Genomic DNA, 18,991 nt, shown 5'->3' with positions numbered 1-18,991 from the left:
ACTAGGCAGTATTCTTTATATGGTTTTTATTTGTTAATGATCAATAAAAACCCAATGAACCACATGGGATTCATTGCTTCATGAGGATCCCACCAAACTCTGCCTACCATTGATACAGAAAAGGTGTACCATGACTCATCGAACCACATAACTTTTTTTCTGGTTTTCCAGTCACAGTGTTCCTGACCACTGTAGAAAAACTTTCTGGCTCTTTTCAGAAATCAGTTTTTTCCTGCACAGGCATGTGACTGCCAATACTGATTCTCTTTAATTCCCTGCATACAGGCTGGTGAGATATGGGTTGGGAACAGCCTTCATTAAATGCTTCAGTCAATTGCTGCAACACAGGAACTTCTTTTTGTCCATAACAAGTCTTCTCAGACGATGGTATCTCATTCTGGACAGTCTGTCTTAGGACCAAAGTTATGCCTCTTGGACAAGCAATGTGGGTTATGTTTCCACTGAAAAATAGCCCACACCTGGAATATTTCACCTCTTGAGGAAGCAGTCAGTTCTGCTGTTTTAAAAATCATGCTCCAATCATGCTCCACCTACAATAAGCCTTTTATCAAACTCCGAAAGGTCCTTTGTTTTTCCCATTGTGATCAATACTATGATGATTACTGACTGGCAGCATTCTTAAATAGTTGCCTAGAACATGTGGTGATGCATGTGTAACAAAGCATGTATTTTGCATATACACTACATAAGGTTTCCAATTCAGTGGCCCGTATGTGTAGATTGTATGGCTTAACAAAAATCCACAAAACTGGCATCCCTTTGAAACTCTTAGTTGATGACATAAGCTTACCCACTTACCTTTTGTATGAATATATTGTAAGTTTACTTAAGAACCACACTAGCCACTCAGATTTCTTCATCAAGAACTTGGAGTAATTTGTCCAAAACAAACTGTGCTGAGTCCTGAAATTGCTACATAAATGATACAATCAAGTATTGAGCCTTATTGAGGACCTCGTCTCATCAGATGGCACAAGGCTTTTCAAGAACTGCCTTCAGTCTAATTTCTTCAAATGGAATCACTACAGCTAGTACATTCCCACATGAGTTATGTTCTCAATGCTAGCAAATATAGTCACAAAAGGAATGTCTTGCTCAGAGATTCACTATTTACAAATGTTTAGATTACAGTCCCTCTTACTCCCAGGAAAATACATTATTCTTTTTAATGTTACTTCAAAATCCTCTCCCCCTAGCTTAACTTAAAAAAAAAAAAAAAAAACACTCATACTTTTTAGATACTTAATATGGTTACACATGTAGAAAATATAGAATTTTATTCAAAAACTCTAATATCTTTCATACAATATCATCAGGGAGCAAACTGGTAACTATATTCAAAACATGAAGCATGTGCTTACTGGCTTGTGTCTCAGCAACAGCTGAGTTCAGAGGATTACAATATTAGAGTCCAAAGGAACAACTGTAAAAGTTGCACAGATTAAAAAATAAATTAATTAAATAAAAATGAATAAATAATGATAAAATATTTTACTCTCTGTTCTTCATGGGCACACAGATTACCCACAATTCTTAAACCTAAATGAGAACCTCCATAGTACACTTGAAGGAATGATGGAACAGTGCAATTTTTATTTGGAAAAAGCTTGTATTTGATTCTCATCACGATGCAGATGATCACTATATGGACTTTTTTCCACTAAATTTGAGTTAGCTAATCTCATATGCTGGTAGCAGAGTTTATCTCCCAGAAACTTGAGATTTATATTGTACTCAGAGGCAGATCAATCAGCAAATACATGCAATTATTTAACAGATAAAAATACTATTAGTGGGCTGTAGTAGTGGTATATAGATGATTACATAATGTGTAGATGGTGGATTAAGTAACACAGATGGTCTCAGATTGCATGGTGTGAGCATCCTATAATAATGAGTCCTTGGGCTCCATGGAGGTGGGACATAATAATGTTCTATGACTCACAGTGGATACTACTGACTCTCCCCCTTCTTTAAATTAGCCAAGCAGTTACTTCATCTTTTCTACCCACTTTAAATCTTTAATTCACAATTTAGTTTTAACCAGTACTGATATAACAAGTTTGATATCATTTTTTTATTACTAGTATTTCCCCATTTCTGACATCTTAGCATTATTTAAAAATGTTCCTCCCCAAAAAAATTGCTGATCTGAACAGCTGTGCCAATTATTCATTTGAAAGGGCACCACATCCAAACAGAGAGTAAAGGAGTATGCTCATCTGCTCTCCTAGCCAATTTTTACATGGAACCTTTCAAAAAACCATTCTCTTGATTTATACTATCATTCTTAAACCTGGCTACAGGAAAGGTACCCAGGGAATGAAAGGAAGGTAAGATAGTGCCATTGCATAAAGGCAGTAGCAGACTGGAAGTGCCTAATTATAGGCCAGTTTGTATCATCAGTAGTTGTTAAGGTCTTGGAGAAATTAGTGAGGGACAATATACAGCGCTGGGCAGATGAGGGTAATGTTATCTGTGAGAGGCAGAGTGGATTTGTTAAGGGGTGCTCTTGCTTTAGTAATATGATTGCCTTTTATAATAAAGTGACAAGAGCAGTTGATGAGGGAAAGGCATATACTGCTTTTTTTTTTTTTGGATTTTGCAAAGGCATTTGACAGAGTGCTACATGATAAGCTGATATTTAAGTTGCAGCACATGAGTTTAGATGATAGGTATCAGAGAGTTGTGTATAGTGGGGCAAGGAGGCAGAAGGTTACAAGTGGAGTTCCACAAGGCTCAGTATTGGGACCTGTATTGTTTAACCTTTATATCAATGATATTGTCAATGGACTGCAAGGGGATATTCAGTTGTTTACAGATGATGTGAAGCTGGGCAGGGTTATTAGTAATAGTGCAGATGTGGCAGACCTGCAAGAGGATTTGAATAAGCCAGACAGTTGGGCAAATGAATGGGGATGTCGGTTTAATGCAGCAAAATGTAAAGTCTTGAAGTTTGAGATACATCAATGGGAGACTGCATACTCAATTGGAGGAGCTGTACTGGAGGAAGTAGGGGAGACAAGAGATCTGGGTGTGATGATTGATAAAAAAACTGAAATTCAGGGAGCATACTGCAAAGGTGGTGAAGGTAACCCAGAGGATTTGCTGCAATACTGAGAAGGATGCTGACCTGCACAATTTGAAGGGGATAAATTAACTGTGGAAAGGGTACAGAGGCAGATAACAAAGATGGTTTCAGGACTGTACAATGTTAGCTGTGAGGACCGGCTGAAGGAATGTGGACTGCAGAGTTTGGTGGATAGAAGAAGGAGAGGTGATATGATTGAGACTTTTAAACTGTTGAGAGGCAGTTACAGGGTTGGCACTGGGGAGTTCTTTCACTTGGTGGAACAACAGGAAGGAGAGATGACAAGGGGGCCATCCCTGGAAGTTACGAAAGAGAAGCTGTGAGCAAGAGAGGTGAGGAGTGGTTTCTTTGCATGGAGGGTGGTTGGACCATGGAATGCATTGCCTGATAGAGTGGTGAGAGCAAGAATGGTCAATGAGTTCAAGGAGTGGTATGATAGACTAGGAAGGTCCTCCCACGATGAGTCTCTTGACTCCATGGAGGCCTGAATAATAATAATAAATTTAATGGTATAACTAACATCAAGAAGAAAAAATACATTTTATATATATATATATATATTATTATAGAGAAAACCTGTGAAATATTAGTGAGTTGCTAATACTTTGCTGGTCTTCTACTCAGTATCATCACAGTAACAATGATACTGTGACAGGCACACCACACTAAACCAAGTAATTGTAGAAACAATTTAAAATTGTAACTGATACCTGATGTGTTTATGTGGTTATTGTGCTCTGATGATGCTGGGTAGAAAACCAGTGAAATATTAGTGAGTTTAATATAGATATATATATTTTTTTATTCTTTGTGTTATTGTTAAAGTTATACCATTAAGCTTTATCATGGATAATAAATAACACTTAAGCCTTTCTTTCCATAAACAATGAATTTCTTTGCATAAAAAATGAGTCTAAGCCATGTGGCCATTCGGCCACATGGCTTAGACTCATTCACTCATTCCTCCTGCAACTCAACAATTAGCAGCCCAGAATGTAGTTCACTATCACTATTAACAAAATACTTGTTCCTACCTCCTTCTAACAGCTCTTAACATACAGATTACTATAATGTTATTTCTCCTTCCTGTATTTGGGCATCTCAGAAAAAAAAAAAGGCTATAACTTTAAATAAATATAATCTCCATGTTACTTTCAAATCCCACATGAAGATGGTTGCCTATCTGTTCTAAAGAGAAAGTCCTTTCTCTCTCTTTATTCCACAGTTAATACAAGGTTCCTGGCAACTTCATATTGACAATCTGGAAGATCTTATGACATCTGTCTTGAAAAATATAGAAAATATACCCACTGCCACAACTGTCATCAGTCAGTACCAGTGGCGACTGGTGAAAATTTTAAGAGAGGGTGCTGCATATACAAAAAAAAATAAAAAAATTATTTTTTTCCCAATCAGTAATCAATTTATTAATAAATAAATTTACATATTAAGAAATTGCTTTATTAAAAATATTTCACCCTCTACAATTTATCTGTAAGTGACACTGGCCAAACGAGCAGTGTCAGAATCACTTGTAACATGCAATGACAAGCGTAAACGAATATCTGCGAGTCTAGCTGCAATTGGTGCGATAATTCTGACACTGCATTAGATCGCAGTGCATTTGTTTTGTGTAACGATAATTGAAAAAATATAATTCTTTTCATATTTTCAATAGTGACACTCGTCATAATTCAGCCTTGTATCTATAATAAATAAATAATTATATGTTATTTTAACAAAATAAAATAAGATTTACAAAAACTAGTTCACCACAAACATGCCCCAATAATAAAAGTTTCTTACTAATTAATTTAAGGAAATTACAACGTCAACTAGGATATACATTAAAATAAATTTTAATATACTTCAATATTTCAGCATAAGATAAGTTTAGCCCTGTTGTGTAGTGTCTTAATGACTCCATATTGTTGCAAGGAGGGGTGGTGGGTTTGTTGGTGAATGTATCTGCCTGTATGGGTGGGTTTTTCTATAGACTGAGAAAACCAAGGTTCCATCAGGCTGGCAGGTGACTAGTGTGTCTAAGAAAGGAAGGCAGTTGTTTTTTTCTTCTTCTAGGGTGAATTTGATTCTGGGGTGTTGGTTGTTTAAGTGTGTTAGGAAGGAGAGAAGTGCATCGGAGCCATGTGGCCAAATAGCAAACACATCATCAACATAGCGAAGCCAAATGGTTGGTTTTTGTGGGGAAGAATTTGAGGCTTTCTCTTCAGAAGTCTCGATATAAAAGTTGGCCAAGGGTGGGGAGAGTGGAGAACCCATGGCTGCCCCTCTATTTGTTTGTAAAATTTTCCTTGCCAAACAAAATAGCCTGAGTTCATTGTGAACAGAAATAGGGCTGTGACACTGGGAGAAAATTTAACTTGGATTAGCTCTAAGGATTCTTTGAGTGGGACATTTGTGAATAAGGAGGAGACATCAAAACTGACCCTTATGCCAGTGTGTTTGAGTGTAAAGTTTTCTATGCCGGCTTTGAAGTGGGCTGAGTTTTTTTATGTGTGAAGGTGTGTTGCCAGTATAGTGTGAGAGAGCTTTGGCCAAATGTTTAGTTAGTTTGTATGTGGGGGGAATCAATGCCATCCACTATGGGACGTAATGGCACATTTTCCTTATGTATTTTTGGGAGTCTACAAATACGGGGGGGGGGGGGTTATGGAGTTGAATGGTTTTAATTTGTTAGTGATTTCCACAGGCCAAAAGTGACCTTTTTAAGGAGCCTGTGGAGTTTTCTAATTTGTGAGTTGGTGGAGTTGTACTCGATAGGGAGGTAAGTAGACCGATCTAACAATAGAGCTTTCAGCTTACCTGTGTAATCCTTTAGGTTAAACAATACTGTGGCATTTCCTTTATCAGCTTTGGTGATTATTATTTTCTTGTTTTTCTTTAATTCTAGTAGAGATTTAATTTCCTGACTGGGCATGTTGGCTTTTAGTGGTTTAGCTTTGGTCAGAACACAAGCCACATCCAGTGTAATATCGCTGGCGACGTGGTCTGGAAGGTGTCGTATCCTGCGTTCAATTCATATCATAATATCTTCAGCAGGTATTCTTCTGGGCGCAATGGCGAAGTTGTGGCCTTGTGCAAGGGCTTTGAATGCTTCAGGTTTCACACTAAATGACGAAAGGTTGATTACCATTTCGGTAGGAAGTTGTAGTTTCGAGATCGAGTTCTTTTTTAAATTTTCAAATTTTTTGATGTGTCGATCTCGTACTTTTTTAAATTCTTTCTCTGCTGCAGTGCACGAGATGTCGTATAAAATAGACCAAATTTCATGGCGTAAGGTGCTTGAAAGGTCATCTTCGAGTGCCTGGATAGCTAAGTTAGTATCATTCAGGAAACAGCGAGTCGTGGCAATTTGTTCTCTGAGCAAAGCTTGGCTGGCATGGTTATAAATACGAAGAGCCTTTTGCAAAGAGAAACGGTGCTTGAATTTGACACAGTTAGGAAATACCTGGCCAAACAGGCAGGACAGCAAATATCAGAATTTCAGAACACAAGGACTACATCCAGTTTCACCAATACAGCCACTCTGGTCTTGCTGACCATGCGATGGATACCTGCCATAGAATTATTATTATTATTATTATTATTATTATTATTATTGTTCCGGGCAACTCCAAGGAGTTGACAGACTCATCGAGGGAGGCCCTAACATCATGTCAAAAACAACTATTCGATATTCACACAGTATCTATCATACCTTGCCTTGAACTCATTCACGGTCGTAGCACCCACAACAGACTCTGGAAGATTATTCCACTCATTCACTACTCTCCAAGTAAAAAACCTAGCTCTAACACCCTTGTCAACCACGCTCTTGCCCAGCTTCCATTCATGGCCCCTAGTCCTCCCACCACCAGTCATATTTTCAAAAATATCTTCTGGATCAATCTTATAGAAACCCTTCAGTAATTTGAATGTCTCAATCATATCACCCCTCCTTCGCCTATCGACCAATTTCTGCAACCCACAAATCTTCACCCTATTCTCATAAGGTTCATTCCACAGACCTGCTATCATCTTGGTCACTCGTCTCTGGATCCTCTCCACTTCCTCCCCATCACGAAGAAACCCTGGTGCCCATAACTGGGCACAGTAGTCCAGATGGGGTCTTATCAAGGCTCGATACAGAGGAACAACAACTTGTTTTACTCTGCATGTTAAAGTATTTTTCAGAAGCCAAGTGATTTGGTGAGCTGTTTTAGTCACTTTTGCAATGTGTCCCCAAAATTTCAATTCCCTATCCACTAACACTCCCAAATACCTGGCCTCATCAATCTCCTGGAGTACGGTTCCACCGATGCGATATACTGCTGCTATTTTTTTCACCCCAAAGTGCATAACCTTACACTTTGGCTCATTAAATTGACATCCATTTTTCTTAGCCCAGTCCTCCAAACTATCCAAATCATCCTGTAAAATTTTGACATCCTGTGCACTCATAATTGCTCTACTCAACTTTGCATCATCAGCAAACAAGTGAACACTTCCTCTCAAATCCTTTCCTATATCATTGATGAACAAATTGAAAAGCAGTGGTCCAAAAACAGAACCTTGTGGCACTCCACTAGTCACAAGCTGTCTTTTAGACTCCACTCCTGAATAAACCACTCTCTGGTATCTCTCCTTCAACCACCCTCCTATTCATCTCACCAACCCTATATCTATCCCCATCTGCTCCAGTTTACTGATTAGGGTTCTATGTGGTATCCTATCAAAAGCCTTGGCAAGGTCCAGTAATATTATTGTAAACCCATTACCCCTATCCAGTTCAGCCATCACTGTGTTATAAAATGTGAGCAAGTTACTGAGGCATGATCTACCCTTCACAAAACCATGTTGTCCCCCATACAATATCCCATTTTCATCTATCCAATCCTGTATTCTTTTCTTGACTAATTTCTCTAAGACCTTGACAATGATTCCTGATATGCTTATTGGTCGGTAATTTACAACAGCAATCTTGGAACCACCTTTGTGCAGTGGAACTATTTTACCCTCTTTCCATCCCCTCGGGACTAAACCAGACCCGAGACTCATATTAAACAAAATGGTCAAGGGTACTGACAATTCTTTAGCTGCTTCTCGTACAACACGAGCTGGTATACCATCCAATCCCATAGATGTATTGACATTGAGGTTATGCAATAGACTACTCACCTCCACTTCATTCACTACAATTCCCGTATAATCTACTCTTACATTCGTTTCTGCAATGTCACCACCTGGATGATATATTCTTGCAAAGGGCTCACTCAGTAACTCAACTATATCAACTGATAAAGTTACCTCCCTACAATTGGCATTCTTTAAAATCATTCTGCCATGTACATTTTTCCTTTTACTTGCTACATATCTAAAAAACTGTTTAGGATTCTCTTTAGCCTCATGGCCAATGTTCTTTCGTAATCCTTTTTTGCTTTTCTTACTACACTCGTTACCCTTCTGGCCTGCGCTTTATACCGTTCGTGTGCCTGCCGGTCACCTTTCTCCTTAAATTCCCTCCATAGTTGTTTCTTTTTTTGCATCTCAAGCTTAATGGTGTTATTCATCCATTTAACCCCTAGTTGATTTATTATTCGGACTCAAAGTATACAGTCAGCCATTGCTTCATGCAAACACTTCTTAACTACCTCCCATGCACTATTGACTTCTAGTCCTTGCAGTTGTACATGCCATGGCACTGAACCAATCAAACTCCTAAGCTTGTCATACTTTCCAGCCCGATAATTCCACATGTACCCTGTCTTAATTGAAAATTCCACCTCCCAAGTCAAGACCCTATGATCACTCTCACCGATTGGTGGCAATGTGGTCATATTTGTTACAGCCAAATCCTCAGATGTAATTACTAGGTCAAGCACTCTCTGACCCCTAGTATTTTCCATTACATGCTGTCGCAGATAGTTATCCCTTAATAACCGCATAAAATCCAATTCCTTCCTCCCATGTGTCCTCTCCTCCCTCCAATCAATGCGACCATAGTTGAAATCTCCCATAATAATCACCCTCCTTCCACTCATTTCTTCTATTTGCTTGTGCATACTACTGTCACCACCATCTTTTCCATCACCTGGTCTATAGCAGCATCCAATTGTATATTTAGTTCTGCTAGCCACAATCTTACACTAAATGGCCTCAAATGTGCTCTTTTCTCTATCCTGCAATTCAACTTCTATTCTCCTTGGCTGCAGCTCATCAGCTATCATCAACAATACTCACCCCTCCCCTATTTTATTCTCCCTGTCATTCCTGAACACACTATACCCATCACATTCAATCCCACTAGCTATATCATCTACAGTCAGCCATGTTTCACTAATACCAATAACCTGTGGTCTGGAAGTGCCAACCATGGCCAAAAACTCTTCCTTCTTGTTCCTAATACTCCTAGCATTAGTGTACATGGATTTAAGACCCTCATTAGCCCCAACTCTACCTTGATGCCTTATATTAACTATCCCACTCTGATTTGTTGTCCTTATTTGCTCGGGCATATTATATTCATTCTTACATTCAACTGCCTCCCTAAGGACTGTATATCTACCCCCCCCCTTAATAAATCTAGTTTCCCTGAATTTGCACATCCACCACATTCAGCAACACTTTCTCAAGTCTTCTTATACCGTAACCATTCAAATGCAAGCCATCCATCTTATATAGATCCTTTCGCCCATTGAACTCACTCCACATGTCCACAAATTCCACACCACACTCATCACCACACCCGTGCATAAAGTCATTCACAATTATGGCCCTCCTTTTAAACATTTCACTATCATACCGTGGCAAAAGACTAATCATTATAACTCTCTCACTCTTTTCTTTTGCTACCTCAAACAATTCATTCAGGTCTTCTATCATTTCCATTTTGTCTCCTTTCAAATCATTCGTACCTGCCACAACAATCATTTCTTTCACCCTTTCCTTTTGCTCTCTAATAGACTCAGTTACATCCTTTATGGTCACACCAGGTTGGTACGATTTTGTCAAATCCTCTACTATCACACCTCGTACTAACGAGTCTCCATACAGCACTCTATCCTTCATTTTGTTCATGTTCACACTCATACGTCTATTTTTCCTGTCATACTTCTTATTATTGGCTGGTTCATTCAGTCAACTTTTGCTCATACGCTCTAGCTGCTGTTTTGCCCTTTGTATCGCACCATTCAACAATGCGATCTCACTCATTGCGTCTATCTCATCTTTTTTATTCTCAGTAAAACCATTAATACTATCATTCACACTTTCTACATTCACACTCTCACAATTCTCTGGTACAACCTCGCCGTTTCTTGTCATATCCCTATTTTCTTTCTGAAGTTTGACAAAAATATCACACTCATGATCCGAAATACTCTTCAATTTCTCATTCTCCCTACATTTTCTACACACATTCACTCCTTTATTATCATCTAACCACACTCCGACCGCACTCCGACCGCACTCCGCAAAGCGTACATTTCACAGCTAGTACACTGAATCATCTCTTTTATACTACCGTTCTTTGATAAAGATGGCGAACCATCATTTCTGGCTGTCATTTTTCCTTCATACTGGAGCCATACTTACTTGCAACGTATTTTATCAAATTATAACACATCAAAAACACACAAAAAGATGCACTAAGAGACGCAAGGCAAACAAAACTACGCAATATTAAATAAATTTATCAACGATGACTAAAAATAATACTTATCTTATCTGGAGCTTTCACGAACACTATACACTGCGAATCCCTCTAGCGGCGACAGCCCCAATAAAATATGTTATAAAGACACACAAAATACTCTAAAAACACGAAAATCATTCTAATATACTATAAAACCAATTTTCTAAGGAAAAACACACACAAAAAACACCAAAAATCACCAATTTTACACAAGCGCTAAATTACACCGACCACTCACCATATGAATACGGTGGAAGAAAGCCACGATAATACACCGTAGTCAATACAAATGTGAAAGGCTTTTCATGGAATCAGCTTCAGCCCTAAGAAACGATCCAAACCTCAACAAATTTGGCTGCATGAGACTACCTCAAATTTGGGAAACCTACATCAGAAGCCCTTCAGCACAATCGCCCAAGAATACCAACATTGCCTGCTAGGGGGCACCATCAGGACTTTAGGAGAAATAATAGCTTCCTGCTTCTTCCTCACTTACTGTTTGTTGTGCCTGCATGCACATGTCTTGTTCTTAAGTTTCTTGAAAATGGCAACGTGACGTTGCCGAAATACTGAAGTGTATTAAAATTTATTTTAATGTATATCCTAGTTGACGTTGTAATTTCCTTAAATTAATTAGTAAAAAATGCATAACCAACGTCTGAGCCTTTCCACGAGAATAAATGTTTCGTATCTCACAAAAATAATGCGCACAAGCATATAATACACTGCCCAAACGAGCAGTGTTGGAATCACTTGTAACATGCAATGAGAAGTGCAAACGAATATCGGCGAGTCTAGCTCCAATTGGCCAAATGTGATAATTCCAACGCTGCATTAGATCGCAGTGCATTTGTGTCGTAATCTAAAGCATTAATCGAACAATTCCAATTATTAAATATTCAATCAATATCAAAACATAAGCTGTAACCTTTAACATGTTACATTGAATTTATATAATGTTGTAAGCATTGTTATTATTTATAAACACAAACAAAATTTAATTTTTTCATTTTTACTTTCGGGGGTGCTGCAGTGTCACAGTGCTTATGTACGAGCCACCACTGGTCAGAACCATTGGGAAGGATGGATCTATCTCCACAAAAACAAACTTGAGAATTCTGGGCACAGCTGTTTTTCCGAGAGTGACCTATGTATGTGAAACTTGAAACCTAAAGAAGTCTGATTAGAAAAGGATGATTGCTTCTGAGATATGGTGTTACAAAAGGCTGTGGAGGATATCATATACTGAAATGTGGGCTAAATGGATGGGCTAGAAAAGATTAGCAGAACTTTAAGGTTCCCTTAAAGATACTGACAGAAGAATGCTGAAATACTTTGGACATAATGAAAGAATGGAAGGAGGACTTCTCAAAACAGCAATAGAAAGTAAAGTTCCTGGAAAAAGAGGAAGAAGAACACACCATCCATCTTACTGAAGGTCTACCTGAAGGTAGACCTTCAGTAAGATGGATGGTGTGTCTGGGGGGGGGACTGATCTTCAGACTTGAAGAGTCCAGAAAAACATACAACAGGACCACTTGGCGAGGATTGGTGTGGAACATCACCAAGGAAAGGAATTACTATACAGCATCTGATGATGTCCAATGTGTAGATGGATAGATGAGGAGAAGTAGTAGTAGGCCATTTCTTAGGACACCTTGCAGAGAATTAAATGTGGCCACTTTTATGCTTCACCTAATTAAACCTTAATATATATGATTGTATGAAGCTTTCCAAATTATGGGAAAGAGTAGTTCCTAGATCTCCCACCAACAGCCAATGCTGCCTACCAGCATCATAGAGTGTGCTACTTTCAGCCTACATACCTGAGCCTATTCTGATCACTCATCTGTGAATCTTCTTCAACACTGTCACATCAATGAGAAACCCAAAACCAAATATGTGCAGTTGTCCACATGTGGCCACAGCAAAACCTTATAAAGTGAAATAATAACCTCCTTAAATTCTCTACTTGTCAGTGTACTTTTCAGCATCCTTTGACTGTTTTGTCCACTTTTGCAATATGCGCTCTAAAGTTCGACTTCCTGTCTTCCAAGTCCCTAGTATCATCTTAATCATCAGCATAACACACACATTTGTAAACTTTCATCCCAAAGTGAATAACTTTGGGATGAAAAGACTAAAAGATTCCAGCAGACTATTATTATGGTGAACAAGAGCTCAAACAAGATTGCTACATTGAATTTCATTTATACAGCATTATATCTAAGAGACTTTAATTGGGAATTTTCTCTCTGGCAGCTTATCCCACTCATTCACCACTCTCCAAGTAGAAAACCTAGTTCTAACATCCTTGCTAACTACACTCTTGCTCAGTTTCCATGGAGGGCCCCTAGTTCTCCCACCACCACACTTGTTCTGAAAATTTTCTTCTGAATTAATCTTGTAAAAATCCCTCAGTAATTTGAATGTCTCAATCATGTCACCCCTTTTCTGCCTATCAACCAGTTTCTGTAACCCACAAATATTCAATCTGTTCTCGTAAGGTTCATTCCATAGACCTACTACCATCTTGGTCACTTGCCTCTGGATCCTCTCTACCTCCTCCCCATCACCAAGAAACCCAGGTGCCCAGATCTGTGCACAGTAATCAAGTTGGCATCTTATCGAGGCTCAATAAAGAGGAACAATAACCTGCTTGTCTCTGCTTGTGAAAGTATTGTTTGGTAACCAAGTGATCTGACGAGCTGATTTATCCACTTTTGCTGTGTGCCCCCCCCCAATAAACTTTAACTCCCTATACACTAACACTCCCAAGTCTCTGGATTTGTCAATTTCCTGGAGTATGGTTCCACCAATGTGATATACTGCTGATAATCTTTTCACCCCAAAATGCATAGCCTTACTTTGTTGCATTAAACTGCATCCATTCTCCTTAGCCCAGTCTTCCAATCTATCCAAATCATCCTGCAAATTTTGACATCATGTGCATTCACTATTGCTCTACCCAACTTTGCATCATTGTCAAATAACTGAACGGTTCCTGTCAAATCCTTTCCTATATCATTAATGAACAAATTAAATAGCAGTTGTCCAAGAACAGGACCCTGTGGCACACCACTAGTCACAGACCTTCTTTTGGACTCTGCTCCTGAATAAACTACTCCCTGATATCTCTCCATCAACCACCCTCCTATCCATCTCACCAACCCTATATCCATCCCCATGTGCTGCAGTTTTCCATGTGGTATCCTGTCAAAGGCCTTTACAAAGTCCAGCAGTATCACTGTAAACCCATTACTCTTATCCAATTCAGCCATCACTGTATTATAAAATGTAAGTTTATCTACCCTTCACAAAACCATGCTGCCCATACAGTATCGTATTTCCATCTCCATTCATGTATTTAGCTCGACCAACTTCTCAAATAGTTTCACAATGACTCCTAATATGCTGATCGGTCAGTAATTTGCAATAGCAGTATTGGAGCCTCCTTTATGCAATGGAACTATTTTCCCCTCTTTTCATCCCCTCGGGATTAACCCAGAGCTAAGACTTAGATTAAACAATATGGTCAAGGGCACTGACAATTCCTTTGCCACTTCACATAGCACTCGAGCTGGTATACCATCCAATCCCACAGATGTATTCACATTAAGGTTCTGTAATATGCTATTCACCTCCATTTCATTCACCTCAGTTCTTGTTTAAGCTATCCATCGGTATGTACTAATGAGTACATACAAAGGACGATACGAAAGTGGGAAGAGATGAAATGACATAAGGGTAAGTTGTTCTGAACATGCTCTGAGTATAAAGAAATACTTTGCAACAGATTTTGTATGTAGGTTACTTGCAGTTTTTGATGAAATATTAAGGAAGATACAGAATGTGAAGTATTTGATATATTGCATAAATATTTTTTTAAATTTTCAAATAATTAACATTCATTATTATCTTAATGGTAAAAGATAAGAAACTACACACCTGGTTCTTTTTTATAGATATGGAGTTCTCCATTAGCTAATGATACAAAGACCCTATTGTCTAAATAGCTGCCAAAGAAATAAAATATTTTAAATTTTAAATATACATTGTTATTACAAAATCAAGCTTTTATACTGCAAATTTAAGAATAATTCTAGTTTAATTTATTGCATTTTTAAATATAATTAGCTTTCATTTGATTATGTCTTATTGTACTGCTTATTGCAGGAGAGTATTCTATTGTATTATTAATAATGGTATTGCCTGCTCATTATATCACAGCATAGTTTTCTATAGTGGTTGCACCTATAATTTCAAATGAATTTCATCCACATTCTCTAACAAAATGAATTTCTGAAATTAAAATTAAGAAGAAAAATTAATTTCTAATTGTGATGACAGTGAAAGAGATGTGATGACATCTGATCTGCTTTGATGTGCAACAAAAAATAGGGAAGTGAAATGTGCTTCATCGAAAAACTAAACATTCAGCTAGAATAAAACCTTATGAACATGCCATAAAGGTTTTCTACAGTATGTTGCTATTTTTGGTAACATTTTTCTCTACATTTTTTTTTTTTTTTTAAGTGCATCTCCCAGAATTGTTTGGGAGATGCACTTAAAAAAAAACTAACCTAACCTCAAAAAATTAATACTATGGGTCAGCTAAGGATTATACCCTGGTGTGTAAAACCTAAGGACAAACACTATTTCTAAAGATTACAACTGCAAATTCAGACAAATCAGCTTGTGGAAATTTGTATAACTCATGATTTTGAGTAGAAAGTGGGTACACATTCTAATTTTTGAATCATGCTCAAAGGGATAACATGGTAGCACTCAACAGGATAAAAGACTGCACTAAGGAAATTGTGTTTGAAGAAAGCCCTTTTCGTGTAGGAATAAAATATCAAACTTGGATGTCTTGTAATGTCTCAAAGACATTATCTAGATGATTTCATGTGGGGAACAATTATTTGAATGCTTGAAGAAGGCTGCAGAATTATTGATAATGCTAGAGAGTTTGGAATCTCACCTAGCACTGAGTGAGGATAACCTCTTAGCAAACATTATCCTCACTCTACCACAGAGCATGAAGACAGATTTTGGGACATAACAGCAAAATGTAATTGATGCACCACAACAGATCAGCTTGCAAGTAGGCTCCCTTCAAATGCAGGTATGCAGATATCTTGACAAACTGTGGCAAAATGTCTGTAACATGTAAACCTATATGCCCAGAGGACTACTTTGTTCCCTTTATCCACAGCTTATTATTGAACATGTTTCCAGTGGTGTTGTATCCATAAAACTTTCCTCTGATTCTGGACGACACTTGATCTGACATGTAAGTGGTACTGCTTACCATCGTGAGAATGTTCTTGAAAGGGATAGATACAGTGATGCTGGGGTCATGCTGTGGGGAGACATTATGCTTAATGGATGCAGTGAGATACAATTGCTGGAAAAAAGGGACCATAACTGGTGAATGATATTGCAATGAAGTTCTTCAACATCACGTTCAATTGTTCCATGGTGCTATAGGCGATGAATTCATTTTTATGGATGACAATGCCAAACCATGCTGGCCTGGTTGGCCAAGTGGTTAGTGTAAACGCTCTCCAGTCAAAAAGGCTGCAAGTTCGAATCCCGCTGTGGGCATGGATGTTTGTGATTGTGAAATTACTAGCAGTGGTGGGCAGTAAATGGCATTGGGATAGTTGCAGTTTGTTGTAGTTGGTGGATTGAGAGGTGCCCTCCCTCGATGAGTCTTTCGACTCCCTGGAGGTGTCAGGTAATAATAACCAAATCGTACACAAGCTCTGGCGATAATTCTGGAGACCAGGGATATTAATCGAATTGAGTGGCCAGCATGCTCCACAGATCTCAACATCTGGGATCCAATAGGGAGATACGTTGCTGCTCGAAATTCCTCTTCAGAAAACAAACAAGGCCTCTCTATACAAGTTGCCCAGTCATGAAGTTACTTCATGCACAAACTGTATTTACTAACACTTGGATAAAGGTAAAACCAAGAGTTTCAACAGATATCTCTAATCCACAGTATTTCAGTAATAAGGTGTGAGACCTTTTGGCTACTTGCTGGACTTTGTAAAGGCTTTTGACAGGATACCACATGGAAAACTGCAGCACATGGGGATGGATATAGGGTTGGTGAGATGGATAGGAGGGTGGTTGATGGAGAGATATCAGGGAGTAGTTTATTCAGGAGCAGAGTCCAAAAGAAGGTCTGTGACTAGTGGTGTGCCACAGGGTCCTGTTCTTGGACAACTGCTATTTAATTTGTTCATTAATGATATAGGAAAGGATTTGACAGGAACTGTTCAGTTATTTGACAATGATGCAAAGTTGGGTAGAGCAATAGTGAATGCACATGATGTCAAAATTTTCAGGATGATTTGGATAGATTGGAAGACTGGGCTAAGGAGAATGGATGCAGTTTAATGCGATAAAGTAAGGCTATGCATTTTGGGATCATATTTCCATATACACTAACACTCCCAAGCCAGAGACTTGGGAGTGTTAGTCTATATGGAAATATGACTTTTGCAGTACTTCAATCTTGGTATCACTTCTGAGTCTGGCTTCCACTGATGAGACCTCAAGACAGGTTGAAACCAGTCAACCTGTATTGAGGTCTCATCAGTGCCTCAGTAAACTTATTACTGAGGCACATGCTGGACAGCTCTTAGTCCATCGATAATAATAATAGTATGCTCGAAATAAATGTCTGTAGTCATGAAAATTTTTACATATAGAAGTAAAAATGTAGTTCATTCTTAGCTTTTGGACACCAGTGTATAAACCAGAAAACCTGCTCTAGAGACCAAACATGGAACTTTTTTTTTGAAACCACTGTAGGCCTCTAGTAAATGGGGTGTGGTGATTTTTGGCAAGCGGCAATGACAGTCATCCACTTATATATTCACAACCATCCATGTCCAATATGAGATTTGAACCCATAGCCTATAGTTGTGGATATGGTATGCTACCCGCTCAGGCAAGCATAACTTGCCTTACCACTACTTTTTCTGTTATAAATATAGAAAAAAACAACAACATCATTTTGATTACAATTCTTTGATTTTAGCACAGTATATCTAATACACAGAAAAACAAACCTTTCGATTTTAAAATTTTCTAAGAATTAAGAAAAACTTAAAATACCATGCTGCTGGAGAAATGACAAGAGAATGCTATTTTAATGTTTTTTTTAACTTCTGAGAAAATGAATGCTAGTTGTCTTTGGCATTCAGTCCTTTGGCACTCAGAATCCTATTGTGCTGTCATTCAACTTAATGTTTATAATGTGTTACTGACAACAAGACAATAAACTTATTACTGAGGCACATGCTGCATCACAATTAGTGAAAAACATAAGTACAGTGTAAGAAATGACAGTTTCATACTTTTTTCATAACGGAATTATTATTACTATTATTATTATTCAGAACCTTCGGGAGAGGGCATTGTGTGGGCATACGAGTGCGTGCACGCTGATATCGCTGCTCCCATTTTTATAGTTTTAAAGTTTATGGTTTTAACTGATATTTTAAATTTGGAAGTGCCGCTATGTAATTCTACTTATAATGCTGAAAACAGGGATGTACAATTCATTGAAATTGGCTAAGGAGAATTCAAATTTTGTGTGCTGTAATTTGTAGACAGAGTGGACTGTGGTTACCAATGAGCGAAGAACAAATGATGTTGCCATTTTTTAAGAGTCGCTGCAGTTGCTCAAGGAAAGAAAGTCCAAAGGTTACCAAGACATTGAATATTACCAAGTACAATGTCCTGTAAAGGTGCAATAAGCCATTAAACGACGAAGGGGATAGGCCCCATTGCTGTTTCTCATGGCATTGCATTTCTCATGGCACTGTCCACAATGCCATTAGAAAATGAAGAACAAATGAAAGAATATTAAAGTTAGTGAGGGATCTTGCTCCACCTTTGCATGAAGTTGCCCTGGTGTTGTACTATCCAAGTGATCATTTATACTTGGGCCTGCTAGTTTTTTTCGGCATGAAACTCTATGGATTACGATGGATTTCGATCCGAGTTTCGTACCCGGCTATTAAAAACATAAAGGGATTTACCATCCCCCTTTCTATATTTTTATTGACATTGTAGGGTTAGAAAATTTATCCAAACAAGGTATTTTCCATAGCTTGATGAATATCCTTAATGAACTGGTGTTTCATGATGATTATTTGAAG

The 18,991-nt window shown here is 38.2% G+C and overlaps 1 protein-coding gene across 4 annotated transcripts in view; it reads right to left on the bottom strand.

The window, feature by feature from the left end:
• The window catches only part of LOC150104769 (rho guanine nucleotide exchange factor 17-like), a 678,990-nt gene that overhangs the window by 101,388 nt on the left and 558,611 nt on the right, over nucleotides 1–18,991 (bottom strand). For all 4 annotated transcript variants that reach the window (XR_016548547.1, XR_016548548.1, XM_090395338.1 and 1 more), the window contains one exon: nucleotides 14,754–14,821. Coding sequence is in view for 2 of the 4 variants with exons in the window: in XM_090395338.1 (XP_090251464.1) it covers nucleotides 14,754–14,821 (68 nt within the window). In the remaining 2 variants the exon portion in view is untranslated. The remainder of the gene's footprint in view (nucleotides 1–14,753; nucleotides 14,822–18,991) is intronic.

Source organism: Typopeltis vanoorti, chromosome 7 (genome assembly GCF_054136105.1).
Source record: "Typopeltis vanoorti isolate ZY-2024b chromosome 7, IOZ_Tvanoo_1.0, whole genome shotgun sequence".
In the NCBI taxonomy this organism is placed as follows: Eukaryota; Metazoa; Arthropoda; class Arachnida; order Uropygi; family Thelyphonidae; genus Typopeltis; species Typopeltis vanoorti.
The sequence above is the reverse complement of the archived record's forward strand: the minus strand, read 5'-3'. Positions and strand labels throughout refer to the sequence as shown.